Source organism: Poecilia reticulata, chromosome 22, assembly GCF_904066995.2.
Source record: "Poecilia reticulata chromosome 22, P_reticulata-male-v2, whole genome shotgun sequence".
Taxonomy (NCBI): domain Eukaryota; kingdom Metazoa; phylum Chordata; class Actinopteri; order Cyprinodontiformes; family Poeciliidae; genus Poecilia; species Poecilia reticulata.
The window spans coordinates 3013856-3037305 of NC_088851.1; the positions used below are offsets into that span (position 1 = coordinate 3013856).

Sequence of the window (23450 nt, forward strand, 5' to 3'; positions counted from 1 at the left end):
AATAAGGAAAAATTTACTTAGAAGTAACTTTTCAGCAAGATATAAGAGCTTGGTTTAAGTAAAGACTTATTTAATAGTAATAGAAAAAAAGTAGTTTCACAGATTTATTTTATATTTTTTTGCTTATAAAATCTGCCCGTGGAACTAGTACATTTTTATTAATATTAAGGAATTATTGACTAAAAACAAAAAGTTCCCACGTCTTGTTGAATAAATGACTTTTGTCTCATTTCAAGTATACTCAGATAACTCCACTACAAACTAGACCAAAAAAACGTTTTTTTCAGTGTAGAACATTTCACTTTCTGCAGATTTTCAGGACTTTAAAGACGACTTTTTATGCCTTTATGAAGACATATTCGTTTTCTTCTTGACACTCATACGAGTGTTTGGAGAAGCGGCAGTAGGGAAGATGAACTGTTTCTGTTATTGGTATTTACACACACATGCACAAACTGCTGTCAAATATAGAAAAAGCCAACTAGAAATATTTTTTCCTTCACTCTGTTGGCCCTCCAATGTGTCGCATATAGTGGTTACCTTACAGCTGGACTTCTGTAGGTTTATTTTAGAGAATCAGAGTGAAGGGGAGGGACTGAATGTTTAGACTAGAAATTTCTTTTGGGTCATGTGAATTATCCAAAAGATCAAAATGTTTGTTTTTCAGCAAACATTTGGAGCAGTGCTGTCATCATTTGACTCCATGCTCAACCCAGAAACTTTGACAAGAAAAACAAAACAAAACAAAACAAAAAAAATCAGGCATTTATTCAGCACCATTTAACTGCCAGATTACAACTAAACCAGCACATAAATAAAGCTTATGATCCATTAGTCCAGTATAGATTCCACAAGCCCGCTTATTTTTACTATAATATGTATATTTGGGGAATATTTACATGTTATTTACAGCATATTTAAACTGTCCAGTCGCAGCAGTCCTTCAAGGTTGTCTTCCACAACAGATGTCGTCACTGTCAGCTGTGTGGCTGCAGGAAGTCCGGCAGCGAAGTGATGCGGTCTGATCCGGACTGGGCCAGACACCGGAGCGCCTGCAGCAGCAGGGGGGAGGGGGCCAGGCCGCAGAGCCAGCTGAACACCCTGTTCCCCAGCAGCCCCTGCCAGCGCTGCGGCTCGTCCCGCAGGCACGGCAGCAGCGGCGGCTTGGCCAGAAACAGCAGCAGGAAGTCGAGGCACCGCTGCGCCTGCTGCCGCTCCGAAACCATGCACGACACCAGCCTCTGCAGCGCCACCTCGAGGCCGTCGGGTCGAGCGCCGTGGACCAGCAGCTGCAGCAGGCACTCGGGATGCGACAGCTCCACCGCCAGCTGCACCGCGGTCTTCCCGGCGTCCGCGGCGTGAAGGCAACCGCCGCGGCCGTCCAGGTACTCCCTGCGCTTGGCCGGGCCGCCGCAGTCCTTCAGCGCCTCCATCACCATGCCGAGGACGGTCACGCGGTTGTAGCGCACCGCCACGCTCAGGTGCGGCGCGCCGCTGCCGGGGCAGCAGCAAAAGCTGCAGGCCGGGGCTCGGAGCGCGCCCACCGAGTACCTGTTGAGGAGGTAGCGCGCATAGTCCTGGTGGTCGTGCACTATAGCGTACAGCAGGGCTTCAGACGGCAGGAAGGCTCTCGGGCTTCCGTTGTCCCAGCAGAACACCTCCATGCTGCGCATCTCCTCCAGCAGCCAGACCGGGAGCTGCTCCCGCACCGCGCAGTAGAAGGAGAACGCCGTCCGCTCACATTCCCGCTGACACGGCGAGCAGGAGAGGCACTGCCCGGTGGAGGAAGAGGAGGAGGACCGCAGCCACGGCATCACCGCGCACAGCAGCAGGGCAACAGAGTCTGCTTCCGGCGGGAGAAAACAGGTCGCTTCTCCCTGAGAAGACTGGAGGAACAGCTGGTGTGTTTCTTCAGTCCAAACTTCTCGCTCATTCCCGCACACTTTTATAGCCTGGAAACTATGCAGAGCTCCGCCCTCATGCAGCTCCATGTGCGCACTGCATGTTTGTAGTACAGTCTGGGACACGACAGGGGGTGTGGAGGGGTGAGGGGGGGGGGATCAAGTGTCTCACATAGAGAACATAGTGGACTTGTAACTACTGCAGCTTCTAATGAGGACGGTAGCCCAGTCACAGGATGTAAACATGTGTACTAGTGTTTTTATTGACAAGAAATGATTTGGATTGTAAATATGTGATCCTGTCAGAGGTGTGTGTGTGTGTTGGTGTGTGTGTGTTGGTGTGTGAACTTATCTGGGATCATTGACCTTGTTGGGTGCAGTAGTCCTTCCACATTGAGCAAATCTCACCATTATATAACACTTGGCTGATGGTTCACTATCAGATGTGAAGGACGGAGCTGTGAGGCTGACAGATCTCCTGGTCAACCTGTCGGCCTCAGTTGTTATTGCATTCACAGATTATTGTCCATCTGTAACAACTCTGAATAATTTTGAATGAATGTGACTTACAACATTTCCTTTGGGATCAATAAAGTATTTATTGAGTTTGGACTGAGTCCAGATCTGGGGTCAGCAACTTTTACATTTGAACACCTGATTCCACTAAATGTTTAAAGCTACAAAACCTTCTGGACAATTTGAAATAGAAAGTTTATTAGATTTTATACCTTAAATGTATACATGTGTTTTATGGGAAATTCATCATTCAGCTTCTGTTCTCCACTAATCAGGATCAAACTCGGGAAACTGCAAAACTGCTGAAACACCGAATTATTTTTAAATAAAGGCTAAAAGATCCCTTATTTATTTCTTGTTGTCTTTTGTTCATAATAACTGGAACATTCAGCAACATATCTGACATATTTCCCTGATGATTTTGGTGGTGATATTTGACAAAAGGTCATGTTTTTAGCCGTTTGGCTGCATTATGATTTTATGGTGTAAAGTACTTTGAAATACATTGTTGTGGAAATGGTTCAACTTCAGATTCAAATGATCTATAAATTAAAAACATAAAAACAGTGCTATTTTGCGAACCAGTAATTTACCAAAAAATGAAAAGGCTGAAGCTGAACCTGCCGACACCATTCAGACTCTGTAGTATACAGTAATTAAAGATATCTACTGTCCATATACATTTATACATTTATATTAAGTTTTTATAAATTATACTAAACTTTAGAATTAAACCAAAAAGATGCTTCGAGTAAGTTTTAGTCTCTTAAGCAACCAGATACAGTATTGGAAGCTTTGTACATTTCTTCTCTTAACATATTTGCCTCTCAGTTGATTGAAATGATTGAATATTGATAAAGTTTTTACTTTAATCAAAACCTTTGCATTGTGTTTGTCCTGCTGACAATATCTGAGTGAATCTCAGAGGAAAGTATAAATAAGAACCAGCAGCTGGTTTCATTCAGACATTCTGACTGAGGGATGTTTGGTTATTTGGTAACACTGAAATCAAATATTCACAATCATCAAGAACTTCAAGCATAAAGATCAACTTGCTGTGAGAAAACCAAATTCCCAGGCTGTAGGAGACTTATAAGGGTTGGGGGTCATACGACCTGAACCAGTTCTTCAACAGGTTTGACCTCCTGGGCCTTGGCCCCGCCCCCCTGCTGTTAGCCACATCATCTTTAAGGATTTTTCTTCTCTAAATGTCACACCTTTAGAGAAGGTGCGACCTTCTCTAAAGGTGAATGTCACACCTTTAGTGTGACATTCTAGTTCTCAGCCATCATCCACCATCATCCGCCCCCTTCACTACAGAGGACTCCGTCATCTCCTCCACCTCCATCTTGTCCCTTTCATCTCTTCAGGTGAGGAAGGAGCAGTGACAGACTGAGGTGTGAGATGGTGCAGGTCCAGACAGACGGCATCAGCTCCAGGCTCCAGAGGTTCAGCCTGAGCCTGATGAGGGGGAAGGTACCACAACGATGGAAGACCTCCTGTTTGGTACCGGTACCAAAGATCAAACATCCAGAGGACGTGAGTAGCTGCAGGCCGGTCGCCATGACATCACATCTGATGGAGACCTGGAGAGGCTGATCCTCAACCTGAGGGATCCGCTGCAGTTCTCCTCCCAGCCTCCAGGTGGATGGCACTGTCGACTTCCTCCTGCACCGACCTCTGACCCACCTAGCTGAATTTTAAAGTTATGACTTGTTTATTAATGGATGCCACAGAAACATCTGACAAAAAGATGAAATAAAACTGAAACAATAATATCTGTGACATAAAAACCCCCATCAGTCTTCAAACTGAACATACCGCTGCATGTTCAGGACTAGATCGATTGTTTGTTTTTCTCTAAACCAGAACTGGGTTTTCATCAGAGTAAGGAAATAAGAACCACAGAACCTATAGAAACAGAAGAAGGGAAAAGCAGAACAGTAAACAAGCAAAAAAGCAAAGATATTAATCTATAATTCAGGCCAGTAGGAATGTTTTATAACATATAAATCTAATTTCACTGTTCAGTTCATTTACATAGAACCTGTTTAATAAAAGGACTTTTTACTGTAAAACTTCAGGTACAATTCATTCAAGTGCAATTTTATATCCAGTCCTAAGCTATGATATAACCCAGTCTGATTTGATGAGAGTTCATCCAGTACGTTTTCACAGCTCTTCACTTTTCCCACAGTTTCTTTTTTATCTTATAGTCTTATTCTAAACTGTATTAAATTAATATCTTTCCTCAAAATTCTGCCACTTCCTGCTGCTGCAAAACGTCCTCACAGCTCAACATATGCAGCTGTTTTTTTTCTCAAGCTTTTAATATTTGATTACATAAAAAGATTGACCATTTCTGAAGTTGAACACATTCTTAATGCCTGTTAAGTGCAGCCGTTTGTTTCTTTAGTCATGTGTTTACTGTCCGTTTACATCCATTTATTAGTTTTCCCATTTCTCATAACGACGGATGGATTTCTAAAAAGCAACATGAAACAGGCAGTTGTTTTTCAATAATATAACCAAAGTCATCAGTGTTTTTTATTCATATTCAAGATTGCAAGTGAACAAGGAAGTAAATGATATAGAACAAATGCTGCAGGAACAAATTTGATCTCCATCACTTCTACAGTCAGTATGTTTATTGACATACTAACAACTGTAGCACAACTTTGCAGATGAAAAGGTATTTCCTGAGTGTGAACATATTTCACCATGGCAACGTTACAATGTGTAGATACAATGTGGCTTGTTTGGTTCTTCAGGAAAATAGCCACAGCATTTCCCTCTAACAGAAGAATATCAGAAAAGGAAAAACCCTCAGCAGTGTTTGGTTCGATCTGTTCAGGTGTTTTGCATTTGTTCTTCTTTAACCAGCATAAAACCACAGTCTGACATCTGCAGCTGGATTAATACTGTTCACATGACAGTTCAGTAATCTGTCTGCACGGTAAAGCGATCACAGAGCATCCCGTTTCCCAGAGAAATGCATCAACCAACACCTGAGGTCAGCACCAAAGGACAGGGCCCGAACCCTTCTGCCTGGGGTCGCCAGGACATGAGGTTCAGCTAAAAAAAAACTTGTGATATGCAAAAATTAAGCAATTAATATTTTTAAGATAAGGCAACACAAAACAAAATGCTTTACTGGATATCAAAGGAAACACAGAAAGTCCCAAACATATTAGAATCAGCTTTACTGGCCAAGACTGTGAGCACAAACAAGGAGCAGACTGTGGTTTCAGGTGATCACTGCATGCAGACATACAGTGTAAATATGTTCAACTATAGATGAGGATGAAGGAGCAAAATGTACATGTCTTTGCAGCTAATTGTTCTTTTCTTTTCTATTAATAAGAAAGAGAAAAGAAAGGCAGGTTGTGACAGAGCAGTATGTTTATGTTGTTCCGCAGCAGAGTGGCTGTAAAGTGTTCCTTGTGTTCAGCAACAGCCTGGGGAAGAAACTGTCTCCTTACCAGCTGGTTTCTGTACTGCAGAGATGACCTGGAGATTACAGTCGAAGCATTTGTGTCCAGGATGTGTGTGGTCTGCAAACATGCTAGCTGCTCCTTTCCTGAACCCAGACCTGTGCAGGTCCTGGAAAGAGGGAAGGTCAGCCCTGACTGTCCTCTTTGCAGAACTGATTATTCATAAAAGCATCGCATAACAGAAACAGATGTCAACGAAATAAAACAATCACATGTTTTTGCATGTCACCTTCCTAAAAATATTGACCAAAGACAATTTTGTCAAAAAAACAAAATCACTTTTGGCAGAAAGTGATGTTAGCCTACTTCATGTTCTACATGTCAGGCTGTAATCAGACCTCTGATAAACTTAACTAAACCTTTCAAAAACAATGGTAACTCATAGTTCATTAACAAATTAACTATTGGCGCTACTTTTTCCACACAGTACCAGATTGGTTTGAATAGCTGTTTAATGGCCCACCCTCTCCTGAAGTTTGAGCTCAAGCTTCAGCAGGACAATAACCTGAAAGAACCAGCAGTCCACAAATGAATGCCTTGAAAAGAAGAACAAAATGAAGTTTTTGAAGTGGTCTAGTCAAAGTCTGGACCTAAATCTTATTTGTCTGACGTGATATCGCAGGAACAATACCTCTAAGAAGAGTAGTTCAGTTATCTGTGGAGCCTCAGGAGACGATGGTGCAAAGAAGGATTTTACAGAAAAATCAAGAAAATGATGGAAAAACCCTGAGCGTCTTCAGTCAGAGGCTTCTTCAAGCCGGTGTTAGACAGACCTCTACAGGAGGTCTTTCCTGCCAACGGCCATCACCATCTACAATGACTCTTTGAAGTATTTGAATTAATAAGAGTTGCAACATTTAATTCCCCTTTAGGATTAATAAAGTGCTTCTGAATTTGAAATAAAAACAAAGTCGAAATTAAATGAAATGGGTCTGAATTTGTTGTAATTTAGGCTCTAAAAGTCAGGCCCCAAACTGCTTGAATAACATAGTATGCATTTTTTAAAAGTATTTCATTAAAACTCAAATATTTCCAAGCTAAACCCCGGGTAATTTCATGGCCTACCAGCTCCTGTGATTGAATGTTATGTTTTATTTTATTTTTTTCTTGTTGCTTGTAACTGTATTAATATGTGCATTTTGATTATTTCCTGAACAAAGTGATGTTGTGTGAGAGCTGCAGGTTCTGTAGAGGCACTGTTGAGGACGACCTGTGATGGCAGCAGAGATCCCACTCAGATTCTCCTCTCAGATCGATCAGCCTCACATGCTTCGCTCTCCTGGATCACTTTCTGGAACTGGCTCTCGGTAGTTGCTGCTGCTGGTGTCCGGGCCGTCCTCCGCCTGTCCGCCTGCTTGTATGTGATCGTTCGTGGACTCGGTTATTGGTTCCCGAACTTTTTGGACTCCTCCGACTTTCAGACAGCCTACTCGGCTGCTTTGGTTCAGGCAGGAAAGCTAACAGGCTAAGTGCTAGCCTGAACCGGCTCCGTCCTCCTGATGCCGACGATGCTGGAGAGGAACTCAGAGGCTCCGGTGAAGAAGAGGGGCCGAGCCCCGGCCAGTAGCGGCAGCGGCTACCCCGGAGGAGCGGCGAACAACGGCAGAAAGAACTTGTCCGGTAATGAGACCAGCACCATCAGCTGCTGGGAAGAAGGAAGTTCAGGCTCCAGCAGTGACGAGGACCATGGTGGGTAGCCACGGTCACACTACAACTATTATGTTCGGCTTCTCCTTCCAGCTGCCTAAGTTCTGATGTGTGTTTGTGCGCTCAGGTGGAGGAGGGATGCGCGTCGGACCGCAGTACCAGGCCGTGGTTCCGGACTTTGACCCGGGTAAGAATTAGAACGTAGCTTATAATAGACCAGAGGCGGCGTGGTAGCCTCGAACAATCGGTGAGCGAAACTGCATCCTCTATTCCTGTTATACTGGTTCCAGATGAAGGTGTTCTGGTTCCGAACCAGTCGTCTCTGTCTGCAGCTGTTTAATATAATTTTAAATGTTTTTGAAGACGGAGAACAGCCTTCCAGGGGCGGTCCAAGACTGTATGAGGCCCTACACAGAATTTGATTTGGGAACTTTCCAGAGCTATTGTTGCTTACCGCAGCTTAGCTAACATCTAGTTTATGTTGTCTGTGGTTAAGTGTTTGTGTCGTATACATGTAATAATATAAAAAATATAACTGAAAAATTAAAAATGTTATAAAACTAGCTAATATAATCCCTTAATTAACTGCACAATTGAATGTGCGTTGCGCATTCTATGAGAAGGCTACTGATAGAAGGCTATTATGAATTCTATCAGTAGAAAGCATAATAGACTTCTACTGATAGAAGGTTATCAGTAGAATCCTTTTACTGGTAGAATGTGATTCTATCGACTGATAGAATCACCTTATTTCAATAGAATGTGATTCTATCAACTGATAGAATCACATTAACATGTTTCAGTGTTTAAAACTTAAGATACTTTTTGTTGTTTCTGAACAAACTCTTGTGACCTTTTAAAGCTGTTATCATACAGAACGCACCATTTTTGTAATAATTAGTATTTTTGCTATTCTTACATTTGCACACGTAATGTGTAAGATCAGATCAGAATTTGGGGGAAAAAACATTTTCTTACTAAACTCCATCAAAGTGGAACACCCAACAGCAGGATCTGAAACTATCTACTGTCATTCCTATGGGAAAATTCAAATGTCTTTTAAGACAAAAAGCTAATATTGTATTTCATCACCTATTTAACTAAGTCAGATTTGTTAATTACTTTGTTTTTCATTTATTTATCTTTTGTTTTATCAAAACAGGTCTCTCTGGTAAATGAGATATTTTATCTCAATGAGAAAACCTGTATAAATAAAGGTCAAATAAAAACAAGATGAAGTTCCAATTCATCCATCCATTCCTCAGTTGATCCCACTATCGCTTAGCAACAAGATACTCGAACTCCTTTGCTTGAGGCAGAGTCTGGACGAGGTCAAACCCAGTCCTAGTTCTCTGTGCTACATTGAAGAGGCATCTCAACCATGACAGCTACACACTCATGGTCTTGAACACCTAGAGGTAAATCAGTTCGTCTCCCATTCATTCACCTTCTGAGTTCTTAAACTCTGCTCCCATCATGGAGATATCGGTGACTTAATGAGAAGATCCTCGATCTGCTGCTTCCAACGTCCAACCATTCAGTTCAGTTCAGTTCGGGTCGAGCGTCTGTGACGTGTTTAATAAACCTGCAATACACACAGCACAGAGAAAGCCAAACAAGAAAACACAATATAAAGTTGTGTTAATCTACTTATTAGCTTAAGTAAAGAAGTAGGCAGTTTAATCTGTTGATGAAATAAATTAAGTAGGTCTGCTTGCTCACACAGTTCCTCCCTGCTTGGCTCCAGCAGCAGCGGCGACAGATTCCTATCAATCACACATCCCAGATGATTTTCACCTGACTCACCCTGCAGTCACAACAAGCAACAAGACGGAGCCGGAAGACGTTAAACAAAAGCTAAAAACGGGAGACTGCTTACTTAAATGATGGTCTAGAAACAAAAGCAGTAAAATCATAATTAGAATAATATGTCAGGTTTATGTCAGGTGCAGGCCTGTAATTAGAGGTAATTAGTCAGGGTGGCTCGGGCTCAGACACAATGGGTATCGGCTTAGACCAGGTCAGGCTGGATTTTTATAAGCCTGATCTAAACTCTGCTACATATACTGTAGGTTTGAACCAGGGATGGTTGTCTTCGCAGAGTCGTCAAGAACTTTTCTATATCTTCCACGAGGCCAACCAAAAAGCCTTCTCCATAACTTCTCTGACTTCCTTCTGTTCCTGAGTTTTTTGTTTGTGTAACCGGAACAGCTGTAGATGTTCTGACCGTCTGGTACCTGTCTGCTGTCTTGGAGTGTCCAAGAACAACCAAGCCCCAAGGGCCTCCTCCATCTCCTGGGTTTCATTCACTACTGCTGTCCCCAAAGGAACGCTCTTGTTGCCACTCACCAGGAACAGCTCCTGGAAGGCGACACGTTCCTGTCAGAAACCCTGGGGGTCATATTAAGCAATTACAATGTAGCAGTACAGTGAGCGCTAGAACATTCCCCCTCCACCCATCTATACTGTCTCTGTGTTTAGTGGGCATGTTTGTCAGGTGGGGATGGGAACTCTTGTAATGGCCAGATTTTCAACACTAAATGTAGAGAGTGAACATCTTTTTCAGGCAACAGATGGGTGGACCAGGCGTGTTCTACCTCCAGCCATGCTGAGTCACGGACCCGCAGATAAATGGAAATCAGAGCAATATACTCTCTTGATGAGCAAATGCACTGCTCTGATTGTTTGGTACACTCCTCAAGGTTTTCGGCAGGAGCCTGTCACATCCTGTCAGATATAATGTCTACATCCCCATCTGGGACATGAGAGGAGTTCTCCTGGAAGAGTGAGAAAATCTCACAAACACATTCCGGCACCAACCTTACCAGTCCACCTTCACCTTGTTTGGCTTCCCCAGGTCTGTCTGGCAGTCGCCTCCACCACCGAATCACCGAATCAAACCGAATCAAACTCACTACCAAACTTTCAACAGTAACAAAAACCTCTTATTGGGACCTGAGAGGCTTTTCTTCCAAGTTACATCCCACTAGGATTCATCATTGCCCAGATGGGCATTGGGGTCCAGAATACCATCCAGAGAGTCCAGGAAGTGTTCTGTTTGATACATAAGCACAAATAATAGTGAGAGTCTTCCTTCCATAAAGAGCTCTTTCACTTACAAGGAGATCTCCGATACTTAGCCCATGAAAAAACGTCTGCAGATACATCAAGAGGTTGTGGCAGTGGGCCTGATTTGGAGATCTCCGATACTGAGCCCATTTAAAAAGTCTGCAGATACATCAAGTGGTTGTGGCAGTGGGCCTGATTTGTGCCATTTCTGAATTGAGGCTGCACAAGCCAAATCTGAGGCTCACAAATGAGTTTATAAATTACAAACGCATTTTTCTTTCAATGGTTATTGCAGGAATGGTCCTATTTCACTTGCTCTTTATCATCCACAGATGAGATCTTGGTTGTTATGGATACAATAAATGTCTAATATATATATTAGAGGTGTGCCAATCGATCGGCCACCGATCATAATCGGCCGATTTCCGTGAAAAAGTGTATGATCGGTGATCGCTGATCACGGTCTCTTGTTGCCGATAACACAAACCGATCACCCGCATCTCATTTCGCAGTCTGCCTGTGCAGCTGGTCTCCTCTTTCCTTCACACTGCGCAACCGCGCAGCAACAAATCCTAAGCGATGTCGTGTGGAATTATAATGCACTGAGTGAATGGGGAAGTTTGCGTGTTGCGGCGGAAAAGTGAAGCACGTCAAAATGCATCAACACGACGAATCTAATATGGCATAAAAACATGTGACGGAGTTTGGCTACATCGAGGCTCACTGCAGTAAAAAAGACAATCAGATAGCAGGTAAAGCAGCGCACAGCTACAAACACTCACCTGGATTAGCATGACGGTCAGAAAGCTAAACAAATAACCCGCAAAATTATTTACGTCTTCGAGCTGCGATGTAAGACGCTGGTTCTACTCTCGCTGTTGAATCGCTGCTACGTGATACAGGTAGTAATATTTCACAGACGGAGCGCTGCTTCTGCTCCAGCTGGTAGTGACTCTCACACCGAATCTCTGCTTAAAGCTGCAGCATCTAACTTAAAAATACATTATACATAAGTGTTAAAACTTTCGGTGTCCTAACATGAGACAGATAATCTCTGAAAAAAGAATCGATCTCCTCCCTGTTTTGCATAATTACGCTGCTCAGTCAGAAACAGCCACTCAGAACTAGCAGTAATCAGCTAGCCGCCATGCTATCAGGAAGTTTTCCTTCAGTAACTCAGGATTGTTTATAGTAATGGAACCTGTATTTGCCTTTGAATGTTAAGTTTTATACTTGAATTTTTTGGCAATGTTGAGAGGTTTTATTTTGGCTCTTTACATTATTTAGCCTATTCAGAGCCGTCATATGTTTTCAGTCTGTTAAAGATAGTATTATTGATAGCAGTACAATTTGCACAATGCCTGTTTTGTTTAGTTTTTTTCTTGGAAAAAGCTATTTAAAAGCTTTTATCTAAAATAAGGTGAATTCATGGTTCCTTTTTCCACATAATGTAACGGTAGTGCTCATGATTAAAAAAATAATAATTATGTGATCGGTATCTGTGATCGGCCCTCATGGGTGATCGGAATCGGCAGGAAAAAACCTGATCGGCACATCTCTAATATATATATATATATATATAATTTCTCTGCGGTCCTGTGTCTCTGTTCCCAGATGTCGCCAAAGCGGCTCACCTCAGAGACAACCTGGGGATGCTGGTTTGGATCCCCAGCAGCTGCCTGAACCAGACTCAGTGTAAGAGACGGACAGTGGCTTCTTATCGCGTTAGCTCAGCTCATTTCAGCGCCTCACTGGGGGCTTCAGCGCCATGCTGTACAGACTAACGATGTGTTGTGTTGCAGTGGACGAGTACATTGTCATCGCCAAAGAGAAACACGGCTACAACATGGAACAGGTGAATATTTATTGCAGTTTTCTCAGACAGCACCGGCTTCTTGCTCTGACCAGGAGGAGTTCTAGAGGATTATTATTAAATGTCAGCCCGAAACAGTTAGTGGGAATTTCTTCATTTTCTCCGAGTGGACTGTCATTGAGAGACCATTCAATAACAGTCTGAGACTTTTTGAAAAGTCTCATAGACTGTTCAGTGTCTTTCAGTGGGTTCCCATTGGTGGAAGGTTTTTACTTGTTTGGTAGAAGTTGGGTATGGTGCATTCACTGCTCCGTCAGCTGCCAAGGCTGATCAAGTTAAAATGTACTGATTCTATTCACAACTGATTCTTGAATTCATCTGTAGTTTCCATGTAAACTTGGCTTTAGCTATGGCTATAGACTAATTATGCCGATTAATGTCCTTGTCTCAGGAGAAGATGGCATCGGAGAGAAATAAAGATGATGCTTAAAGTGTATCTGACACATTTATGATGATTTTCATTCTGTTCTGTTGGTTACTGACAGGCATTCTTTGGGTGACCTTTCACCTCACAGACCAAAACAACTGTTCAACCTGAAAGGATCTACAGCTACAATATCTAGATATGCCTCAGAAGTCTTCTTTTTATTGACTTTGTTTAGAATTATATGTCAACATGCACTTTTAATTGGACCACCTGGTTATTTCACCACTTGGCCAATTCATACCCAAATGTGCCATTTTGTTCTTTAAAAAATATATATACATATATTTTTCATTTTAGTTCAATATTTTTCATAAATTATGGAGATAAATTGTCATAAAATCACTAAATCTCAGGGGAAATTAACTTAACTGATTATTATTTCAGTATAGTACTCTATCGGTACACTGAACAAAAATATAAATGCCCCATGTCAAATATAAGAGATTTATGAACATTTTGGTTGCACAATATATAGAGAAACTCAGTAATTACTGGTCTTCATATCACATCGTGGTATGGCCATTTGTAGTGGTCTAACAGTCCTCCGAACATGATAGCGGTCAGGTTGAGGAATTTGATTTTGACCCAGTTGGCTTCTCATAGACGGTTACGGACAGTCTGAGGTGTGATGTTCTGTTGTGCAGACCAATAGTCTCATCGGCTGTGTGTGTCGCTGGTCTTAGCCGATGCCTCAAATGGACGAGCCGGATGTGGTGATCTTGTGCTGGAGTGGTCACACGTGGCCAACGAGGATGAGGTCGATTTGCAGTAGTGCCAGTCTGTTGGAAACAAACCCTTAATTGGCTGATGGTCCGATAATGGGCACTGAGCCATGCAGCTACTGCTGTGGTGGACATCCCTGCATCCAACATGCCAATGACATGCTCCAGCATAACTCGCGACATCTGAGGCTTTATGACTTGTGACAGAATTTGACATTTTGGGGTGGTCTTTTATTGTCCCCAGTCCAAGGATTGTCCAGTTGTTGCTCATTTTGTTTGATCACCCAGTGGACATGCCCCACCCATGCACTGAGTAAAAGCACAACTCACTGAGTAATGCTCACTGACAGCAAGTTGGATTGAAAATTATACACAAATCAAGAGAAATATTACTTTTGTACAATAAAATGTCAGCAAATGCTCATTTACAGTTGTTAGTTCCACATGGCAATATTTGACATGTTTATATTTTTGTTCAGTAAAGAAAATTACATTGAACTGTTGGATGTAAAAGTGGTTATGAACTGTTCCCCTGGATGGTACAAACTGAATCGGGGTTGGTACAGCATGTCCCCGTTGTGGGTACAAACTGACCAATTTCGGTACGGTAGGCTGAGTTGGTACAAAATGTCCCTCTGGTTTGGTAGAAACTGAGGCAGGGTGGAAAAATATGTCTTGGGAGAGGGCTGCATGAGGGCTGTCGTAATAAGCAATCAGTCAGTTAATCACATGATAAATTCAAACAAACTCAGTAATTTCCACTTGCATGATTTATTTATTTATTGTTTTCTTCTTTTTTCTCTCTCTTTCTACCAAAAACTGGATGACCAAAACCTTCAGTCTGGGTCACTGGTCTCAGCCAGCTGTTTCTTTGAAGGACAGTTTTGTTTACAGAGACTTCAAGATTCATTTTATTTGTTGTTTCTGTTTTATTTATTTATTTATTTATTTATTTATTTATTTATTTATTTATTTATTTATTTATTTATTTATTATATTTAAAATGTTGTCCAGTTCCGGGTTCAAATGTTCAATAGTTATTAAAGTTTATTGATTTTTGAGAATGTATTCTTGTTATATTACTTGAAAAGGGTCTCAAAACAACAATATTGTCATTTATCGCAATAATTTCTGGGCAATTTATTGTCCAGCAAAATCTTTTATTATTACTGGGCTGGGCTGGATTCCATAAGTCAAATATGAAGGTACAAAATAACAAAGGCATGAAATGACTAAAACCTCTTACAAAATCACTTCATGCTTTGTCTCCTGCAGGTAAACAGACTGAAATATGCAAGTCTTGTTTTGTTGCGCGTTCCGACTCGCCTGACCCGGTCTCCTCTCCCTTCAACCCACTCCAGGCTCTGGGGATGCTCTTCTGGCACAAGCACAACATCGAAAAGTCTCTGGCCGACCTGCCGAACTTCACTCCGTTTCCTGATGAGTGGACTGTGGAGGACAAGGTCTTGTTTGAACAGGCCTTCAGCTTCCATGGGAAGAGCTTTCACCGCATCCAGCAGATGGTACTAGTACAACATCTTTGAGTCATTGTTATACCCAAGTATAATATAACCCTCTTTGTATTTGTTAGGATTTAATTTGTATGATTTTTTAAACAAAGGAATTGCCTTGTTCATAGATAAATGCAACCTCAGATAAACCCTTAAGTAGAGAGTAAATAGCAGTTTACTCTTGCTGTTTCCATAGTAATAAAAGTATGACCTGGACTAAGTGATGATTAGGGAATGTGAACAAAAAAGTCAATTATAACCCTGGTGGAGATTTGATCCTCTTTCAAATTTAGGTATTCCAAATGTTAAAAATTTGAATATTTAGATGCTCATTAACTGTATTCATCAATTGTTTGGGGGAAAGTTCAATTCAATTTCTGCAGCCAGACCTCGGCCTGACAACTGTCTCATCTGTTTCAATCAAGAAAACACTTAAATAGGACCGGCCTTCACACTGCAATGTAAGAAAATTTAGGAACAAATAAGAAACACAGAAATGAAGATCTGTGTGTCTGGAAAAGGAGAAAAAAGAGGTCACCAAACGACCCACAGCAAAGTCCAAAGAACTGCAGGCTTCAGTTGTCTCAGTTAAGGTCAAAGTTCATGACTCCACCTTAAGAAAGACATAAATGATCCAGACAACCACTGCTGAGCTTGTCTCTGTTTTGTTAGAAGACATCTTGAGGGGCATCAAGATGTTTTTGGATCTAGAGTAGAACAGTCAAATAATTGCAGAAAAGGGATCAACAGTAAGACATGGTGGTGGCAGAGTGATGGTCTGGGTCTGCTGTGCTGCCAGAGGACCTGGAGGACTGTCTGTGGTACGTCTTCCCCTTGGCTTTCTGCTTTTCTTGTCTGTCTTCTTGTCTGAATAAAGGCCACTAATGCCACAAAAACATTTAAAAAAAACCCAGACGGTTCATTCTCACTAACTTTCCAGTGTGGCTGAAACACATGAATTCTGCAAATATGAGTTGGTAGAAAGTTCCTCCACGGTGCTGTTAAACACTCACTGCCAGTAATCACAAGCATTAGGTTGTAATTGTTGCTGCTAAGGGTGGAACAGAACAGTTCCTCATTTTCTTCCAGTAATCTGACATCAGCTTGTGGGAAAACTACGTCCAAAACCAGGCCTCCGTCTCCATAGAAACATCCTGTAGCTTCTTCTGGGGATTCCCAAGCTAAGAGGAATAAATGTGGATATTTAATTCTCAACTAACAGAACGATTAAAGGATTGTGTATAAACAAAAAGAAAAGACATTAAAATAATTTTGGAAATGTTCATTTAAAATAGTTTCTGCTTAGGAAATAAATGTACATGCTGCAAATACATGTAGACATTGTTCTTTTGTCCATGTATTATTCCTCTAAAGCACACATGTCAAACTCCAGGCCCGGGGTCCCAATCCGGCCCGCCGGAGCTTTTTATGTGGCCCTCAAGACTACAAAGGGAAGCATAAATAGACGTTTCAAGATACCAGTTATATGTTTAAATATTATTTTATGAGTCAAATTAAAGCAGGTTTTATCTCTATACTGCGGTATCGTATCAGTCAATTGCTCCAGTTTTTTGTGATTCCACAATCGCCGAAATTCATGCAAAACTAAACAAATCCAAACACTTTTGCATGCTGCTAATACTAATAACTTTTTTATGAAGTGTTTTCAAACAAAGTTCTGAACAGTTACAAGGAAAAGAAAACCACAGCAGATTAATACAGTTGATAATGCAAAATTTGACGGCAAAAAATGCTTAAAAACATTGGGGTTAGGTGATGCTAACCTCCTCCTACAGGTGGCAGTATAGCTTACTTCTGCTGCCTGAGCTTTACTTGATGTCCAGTTATCTATGATCGTTGTGGCAAGTAACATGTTTTTAAAGTAGCACCACAAAGTCAGGAAATTTTACTGCTAAAATCTTTTCACATTCTTAAGAAGCACTCATCAAATACAGACAGTTATTTATTAATATATTGAAAGTTTGTTAATGGGCTTTGTCAATACATGAAGTATCAACTGGCCCTTTGAGAACATTGATGATTTTGATGTGGCCCAAAATGAAAGTGGGTTTGGCACCGCCGCTCTAAAGTTGATATTTGTTTGTTCTCTGCTGTGATTCGAATTTTCTGAGGCTGTTTTTGGATTTCTCTAAAGAATCTGACATCAGCTGTATGGGAAATGGTCTGTAAATGGAGGGAAGTGAAGATAAGTACCAACATGTCCACGCTGGTTAACTCTGAAAGCAGACTGCAAGATGTTAAAGGAAGTCTTCAGAAACCTTCAGATATCAGCAGCAGATCTCCAGCAGGCTCACAGTCTCAAATCATTTGGACACCAAAACAATTTTGTTGATGTATTTTATTTAATGAGTAAAAAAAACAACCCCTTTTTTAGATATAATACCAAGATTAGACCTCAATCTGTGAACATTACTTTTGAAAGAGGCAGATATTTACTCGGGTGTCCTAGTTTTTGAATTAATATGTTTCTAGGCATATCCCACATCTGCAGAGAAAACTCTAAAGGTTGACACCAGCTTGACGTTGGCTGTACTGGAATATTTACACCCTTTGACGTTCTCTACCACAAACTTCAATGTACGTTACTGTGGCAGACCAACACAGACTGGTGCATGTAAAGTGTAAGGAAACTGGATTTTAAAAACGTGACAATCTAAAAAGTGTGTTGTGGATGAAAGAGCATTTGTCTCCTTTATAGATTTCTTTTGTTTTTGCTCTTTTGTTTTACTTCAAACAACACAAAACAGTTTTCAGTTGATGATTTTATTTACTGAGAGAAGCAAAGTGTTGCAAACCAAACTGGCCCTATGGGAAAAGTAATCAACCCTTAAACTGAATCGTTGGTTGTTTCACCCATGAGCTTAGCACGAAATTATTAATACCTAAATTTCCAAGTTGCATTGAGTTAACGGAATTATTCTACCGCAGCAGCGTAGCTATGGACGACATGTAAAAGAATTGTCTTTTTGCCCTCCAGAGTTGTCCGCATGTGTGAAATTTCCTTAACATGCAGGTGATCTACATTTGTATATATTATGATTAAGTCAGTGCCTCATCAGCTTTGCACATGTCACTGGTCTCTAGTATTGCATTGATCTATGAGTGACTGTGTTTTTGTAGTTACCTGATAAGTCCATGGCCAGTCTGGTGCGTTTTTACTACTCCTGGAAGAAAAGTCGCAGTAAAACCAGCATGATGGACCGACAGACCCGGAAACAGAAGCGGGAGCATGGCGACAGGTGAGGAGGAGTCAACACAGGCAACATGGCCGCCCTGCCCTCTGGCAGCGCTGGACCTGGGTGATAACTAGCTCTGTTTATGCAGTGATGAAGAGGTGGAGAATGGAAACGAAAATCCTTCCAGCGACTCAGAGATGGACCTGAATAAAGACAAGAAGGAGGTAAGGCGCAGTTCATATTAGCCGGCTGCTGGTTAACCGGCTTCTGGTTCTGGTTAACTGACTCTGCTTGTTGCAGCCGAGTTCTGCATCCGAGAAGACTGAGGTGAAACCACCGTCTGGTCTAAAGGTAAGAACGCTTCGCCTCCAAGAAATCTGTTTTGATCTCGTTTTTCTTTTTATATTTTTCATAGTTTCCTTATTTTGTATTTTTTCTAAGTATTGATTGTATCTTTTTGTATTTATTGACAAAATGTGTGCAGATAAGTTATTTCATTCTTGTTTAAGCCTTTGTTATTAGCAAGATGAATTGAACATTATTCAGGGACAACAGACGAAAATTTCTCTTTCATTTCTCTTTAGAAACTATAAGAACTTTTTTTCTTGCTCAGATCATTTATTAATTATTTATTTCAGGTTTGATGGTGTCACAACCATGTGTATGAGAAACCAGTTGCTATGGCTGAGTAATTTTTTCAGAGTTAGGACAAAATGTTTATGGAGTTGGTCTTTTAAGCTGGGTTTATATTCTTTATCATATATTAGCTACGAGCATCGTTAGCATTACCTGGTATCTGCTGGGAGTCAGATTAACTCTTTTGGCAAAATGACCATTGCAAAATTCATCAACATGAAAATGTTCTTGTTTTAACAAGATTTTTTAAATTGTTTTTAAAAAATCTTATTTCTCCTTAAAACCAAAAATATATTATTCCCTTTCAAATTAGAACAGGCAAAACAGCAACACCTCTTGGGATTTTTAACGTTTTCTGGAAGAAACAGGGTGAAAAGAATGAGAGTCATCATGACCCCATCGATTCCTTTTTAATGGGTCACAATCTGCAAGAGGAGTTTATTTTTACATCCTTATTTAAAAAGAAACTTTCTCATTTAGCAAGTTGTGCATCTCATCATAATGTGTCACTGCTCCTGAATTTATTTAAAAGCCTTGGCGTAGAAGTGCATAAAAAGTATCTAACTTTGAGTCCTCTTCATGCAGTAACATCTTCCACACTGAAGAATGTTGATAAGTGACTGGGGACGTTTTAAAGCTGTCAGTCACTCAAAAATTGTTTGCCAGCTGATTTTTATTTTCACTTGCTGTTTTAATTCTGGTTTCTGGTTTAGTTGCTCATAAACTCCAGGTCACCTGTGAGGGGAGTTTTAATAAAAATGTGGCTAACTCCTTTAATTGCCTTTTTAGTAGTGTGTGTCAGGATCATATTAGCTGATTGTTAGCATGTTAGCTCAAGTGTGTTGCTGCGGCTGCTTGCAGTCCGATGTTGACGGCGTCTCTGTGTGTGAGCAGACCGGAGGGAAGACGTCCCAGAGGATGAAGAAACGTCCTCCCAGAGGAATGTTCCTCAAACAGCAGGACGTGGTGTCTCTGTCCTCTTCCACTGCTCAGGGACTCACCAGACAGCTGGACAGTCAGCTGGTGTCCATAAAGAGACAGGTCTGCTGCGTTCCAGCTCCTTTCAAACGGCTTCGCTCTGCTTGTCTCTGTACATCGTCTCTTTTCTGTCCCGTAGATTCAGACCATCAAGCAGACAAACAGCGCTCTGAAGGAGAAACTCAGCTCAGGAGTGGACGAGTTCAGGCAACCTGAGGTAACTATAGCAACAATAGTACGAATGGTTCAGTTTTGAATTGTTTCTTCAGTAAACAGTTAGCGTTGCTGCTGGATACGTTGGTGAGCCGCTGCTTTTGTTTCAGGCAAATCAGAAGTTCAATAATCGTTGGACCACAGAGGAGCAGCTTCTGGCCGTCCAAGGTAACCAACCAATCAGCTGGTAGCTTTCAGCCTCTTAATTAATCACGCTAAATAACGTCTGAATCCCTCCATCCAGCCATCAGGAAGTACGGCCGCGACTATCAGGCCATTTCAGACGTGATTGGCAACAAGTCCGTGGTGCAGGTGAAGAACTTTCTGGTGAACTACCGGCGAAGGTTTAACCTGGATGAGGTCCTGCAGGAGTGGGAGGCAGAGCATGAAATGGAGGGTGGAGACGTGAAAGCAGAGGAGGAGAAAATGATGGAGGACAACATGACGGCTTGTGCAGCTGAAGACGAAGAGGCTGCTGGCAAGCAGCAGAAGAAGGAGGTGAGATGGAAGCTCCTAAACCCGGTGCAGGTCCCAGATGTTCCCACCTGCTCCTCGGGGCCCCGGGGCCTCTAAAGTAGAGGGCTAGGGGCCAGAGGGCCACGCCCCCCAAAAACAGAATGAGATTCTCAATCTAACCCTAAAACGTTTCACCACTAAAAAAAAAACTTTTTCAAGAAAAGCTTGTGTAGCGTTGGACAATAAATCAATAACAACATGTATCATGATAGACATATGATCAGTATCAGTAGATGATACAGCTGGTATTCATTATTCTATTTATGGAATAATCACTGACCTTAAATCCAGAACTGCACAGCATTCTGGGAGATGTAGGCAGAGGAAACGCTTTAGTTATTCAACCTCTCAGGTGAGTGGCATCAACTAACTCACTCACTCTTTGGTTACCTAGCAACAAGCTGCATTTTGAGGTTTCACCACTGTGCCTCACAAATGCTTAAGGACAAAAAGCAACGGAGAAAAAACTGGATAAAACAGGAAATACTGCCACCAGTTTGGGAGTATTTCAAGTATTTAAAGCAAAAATTGAATCAATAATTATCAATATTGAAAATTATTGACATGGACTGATATGACACACTTTTATCGTGATAAGTTTTTCAGCCGTACCTATGCTCAAAAAGCAACAGACGGTGTTTTTAGGGGAGAATCAGTTTGACTCTCTCAGTTCACTTGGAACAGGTCTTTCTTTTCTACTTACTTACAACATGTCTTTTTTTTTTTTTTTTTTTTTTAGAAAATTCTCCAAAATTAATAAAAACTTCCAACAATCAAACCCTTCTTCTAATAGCTGAGCAGTTTTTTCCATGTTCCCTCTGGGATTTTGATTTATTTATTTTTTTTACTTTCAAAGCAAAACCTGCTGGTAAAATAAAATTATTACCTTTAATCTAAATCAGGAGGAATTGATCATTTTGGGTTTAAATGTACATAATCTGCCACGTTTACTTGGTTTTTACTCAACATAACAGCACCATCAAAGGATGGACGAAGCTCCGGACAGATGGTTTCTGTTTGTGCTTTTTTATTTTTTTAATCAAACGTAAATATTTCAGTTCATCAGACTTCTTTCATATGTCAATTATATAAAAGCAGTTTTCAAATGGTGATTTTATCATTTGAAAAAAACCTGTCCACACCATCACGGCCCCATGTGAAAATCTGATTGCCCCTCTTGTTAAATGATGAATCAACTGTGATTCACCACATTTTCTTGGTTCAGTCAGTGTGTAAGTAGAGCAGCCAGCCCAACAACGACGGCTGGCATTAGAATCTGTCCTGAGTTATGATCCCAGTTCACATGTAGCTGCATCAGAGCCGACTGTGAGCTAAACACTAAACTGATTTGCTGACCCAGCAGCGTGTTTCCATGCTTCCGCCTCACAGAGCAGCCCTCCCCAGTCACACCCCTCTCTCAGCTCCTTCAGACTAGTCAACATCAATTAGCAAACACCTGGTGGAACTGCGTATCTGCTGAGATCATTACAAGAGCTACTTCTCAGATCAACACTGGTAAAAATGTTGTTAAAGGATTCATAGAGGAGCCATGTGACGACTTCCTGAAGGCGGAGTTTCAGAAAGAGCAGGCGCTTCTTAAAGAGACAGAGACCAAATTTCAAGGAGTTAAATTACAAAGTCAAATTTCTTTGAAGTCATATTTGATATACATAGAATTTTTGTAACAATTAAAGGTAACATAGTTACTCAATTGTCTGCAAAACCCATATTACTGCCACTTTAAGGAGTTAAACATTACTGAGACTCTGATCCTGTTTTGCAGCAAAAATCTGAGCCTGTTGTTGATGAGAGGCTTTTATTTTGCAGGACTCGTCTGTTCCGATGGACTCGGAGTGACCTCAAACCTCCCAAGAAACCAGTCTGACACCTGACCCCCAGTCTCCTGGAGGATTGTTTTCTTTAGTCGTCTCTCTTCATTATTTTGGCCCTCTGTTTTTCAGTTTTGCTTCTGTTTGCGTATGTCACAAAGTCATCCCCATCCTCTATGGACCAATCCATACTCCAGCCACCAATTACAGTCAGAGGACTTTTTCTTTTTGTTTTGTCACATAACGTTTTGAATTGTTTGTATGTTTGTGTTTTGGGATCTGAGGTGCAGGAAGAATTGGATGAAGGTTGGGTTACGTGGGGCTTGTCATGTCCTGATTAGCTCATTGCGTTTTTTAAGATTTTACAGCCTTTTTAAAGAAAAAAAATCCAATAAAACCAAAGTTTATTAAGAAAATTGTGTGACTTCTATTTCACAGTTTATTTTTCCTTTTGGGATTAAAAGTTTAGTTTCCATAGTTACATATTTAATATGTCTTCATAAACTTTTTTTTAAATTTTATTTTATCAATATTTTTGTTCCAAGTGACTAGGAACTGAATTTATTTTTGTTGCACCATTCTCAGGAAAATATGATTCTTAACGAATGTGTGTGATCTTTTTTTTTTTTTCCTTCGTGTTTGTTTTTATGAATTTGCATCATAAAAATTCACAAATAAACATTTTCTGATTTCAGCTATGTGTTTTGTGTATTTTTTAAAAACTGCTTTTTAGTTGTATCTAATCCAAATACTGCTAGTCACGCTGCAAACTCAGTCACAGGAAATGTGCAATTAATCGTTTGTTCACTGCACAATTTTTAACATTTTAAATTAAAATGATTAATTAAATGTTTTAGTATACTGATAAATAAAATCCTATTAGTTTTTCAAAACTTAGATATGTTTCATTTTAGAATGATC

At 40.9% G+C, this 23450-nt stretch overlaps 2 protein-coding genes across 2 annotated transcripts; one reads left to right on the forward strand and one right to left on the reverse strand.

Annotated features, from left to right (window-relative positions):
- Positions 1–751: 751 nt before the first annotated feature.
- Positions 752–2006, reverse strand: ankrd9 (ankyrin repeat domain 9). The gene has a single exon (XM_008398702.3). The coding sequence runs from the start codon at positions 1989–1991 to the stop codon at positions 978–980; it is 1014 nt and encodes a 337-aa protein (XP_008396924.1). The 5' UTR covers positions 1992–2006; the 3' UTR covers positions 752–977.
- Positions 2007–7093: 5087 nt separating this feature from the next.
- rcor1 (REST corepressor 1) lies at positions 7094–23223 on the forward strand. Its single transcript, XM_008398703.3, has 13 exons — positions 7094–7600; positions 7686–7745; positions 12242–12322; positions 12430–12482; positions 15011–15172; positions 18302–18420; positions 18506–18581; positions 18658–18708; positions 19888–20034; positions 20111–20188; positions 20295–20352; positions 20429–20682; positions 22528–23223. The coding sequence occupies exons 1-13, from the start codon at positions 7411–7413 to the stop codon at positions 22555–22557; spliced, it is 1359 nt and encodes a 452-aa protein (XP_008396925.1). The 5' UTR covers positions 7094–7410; the 3' UTR covers positions 22558–23223.
- Positions 23224–23450: the final 227 nt, after the last annotated feature.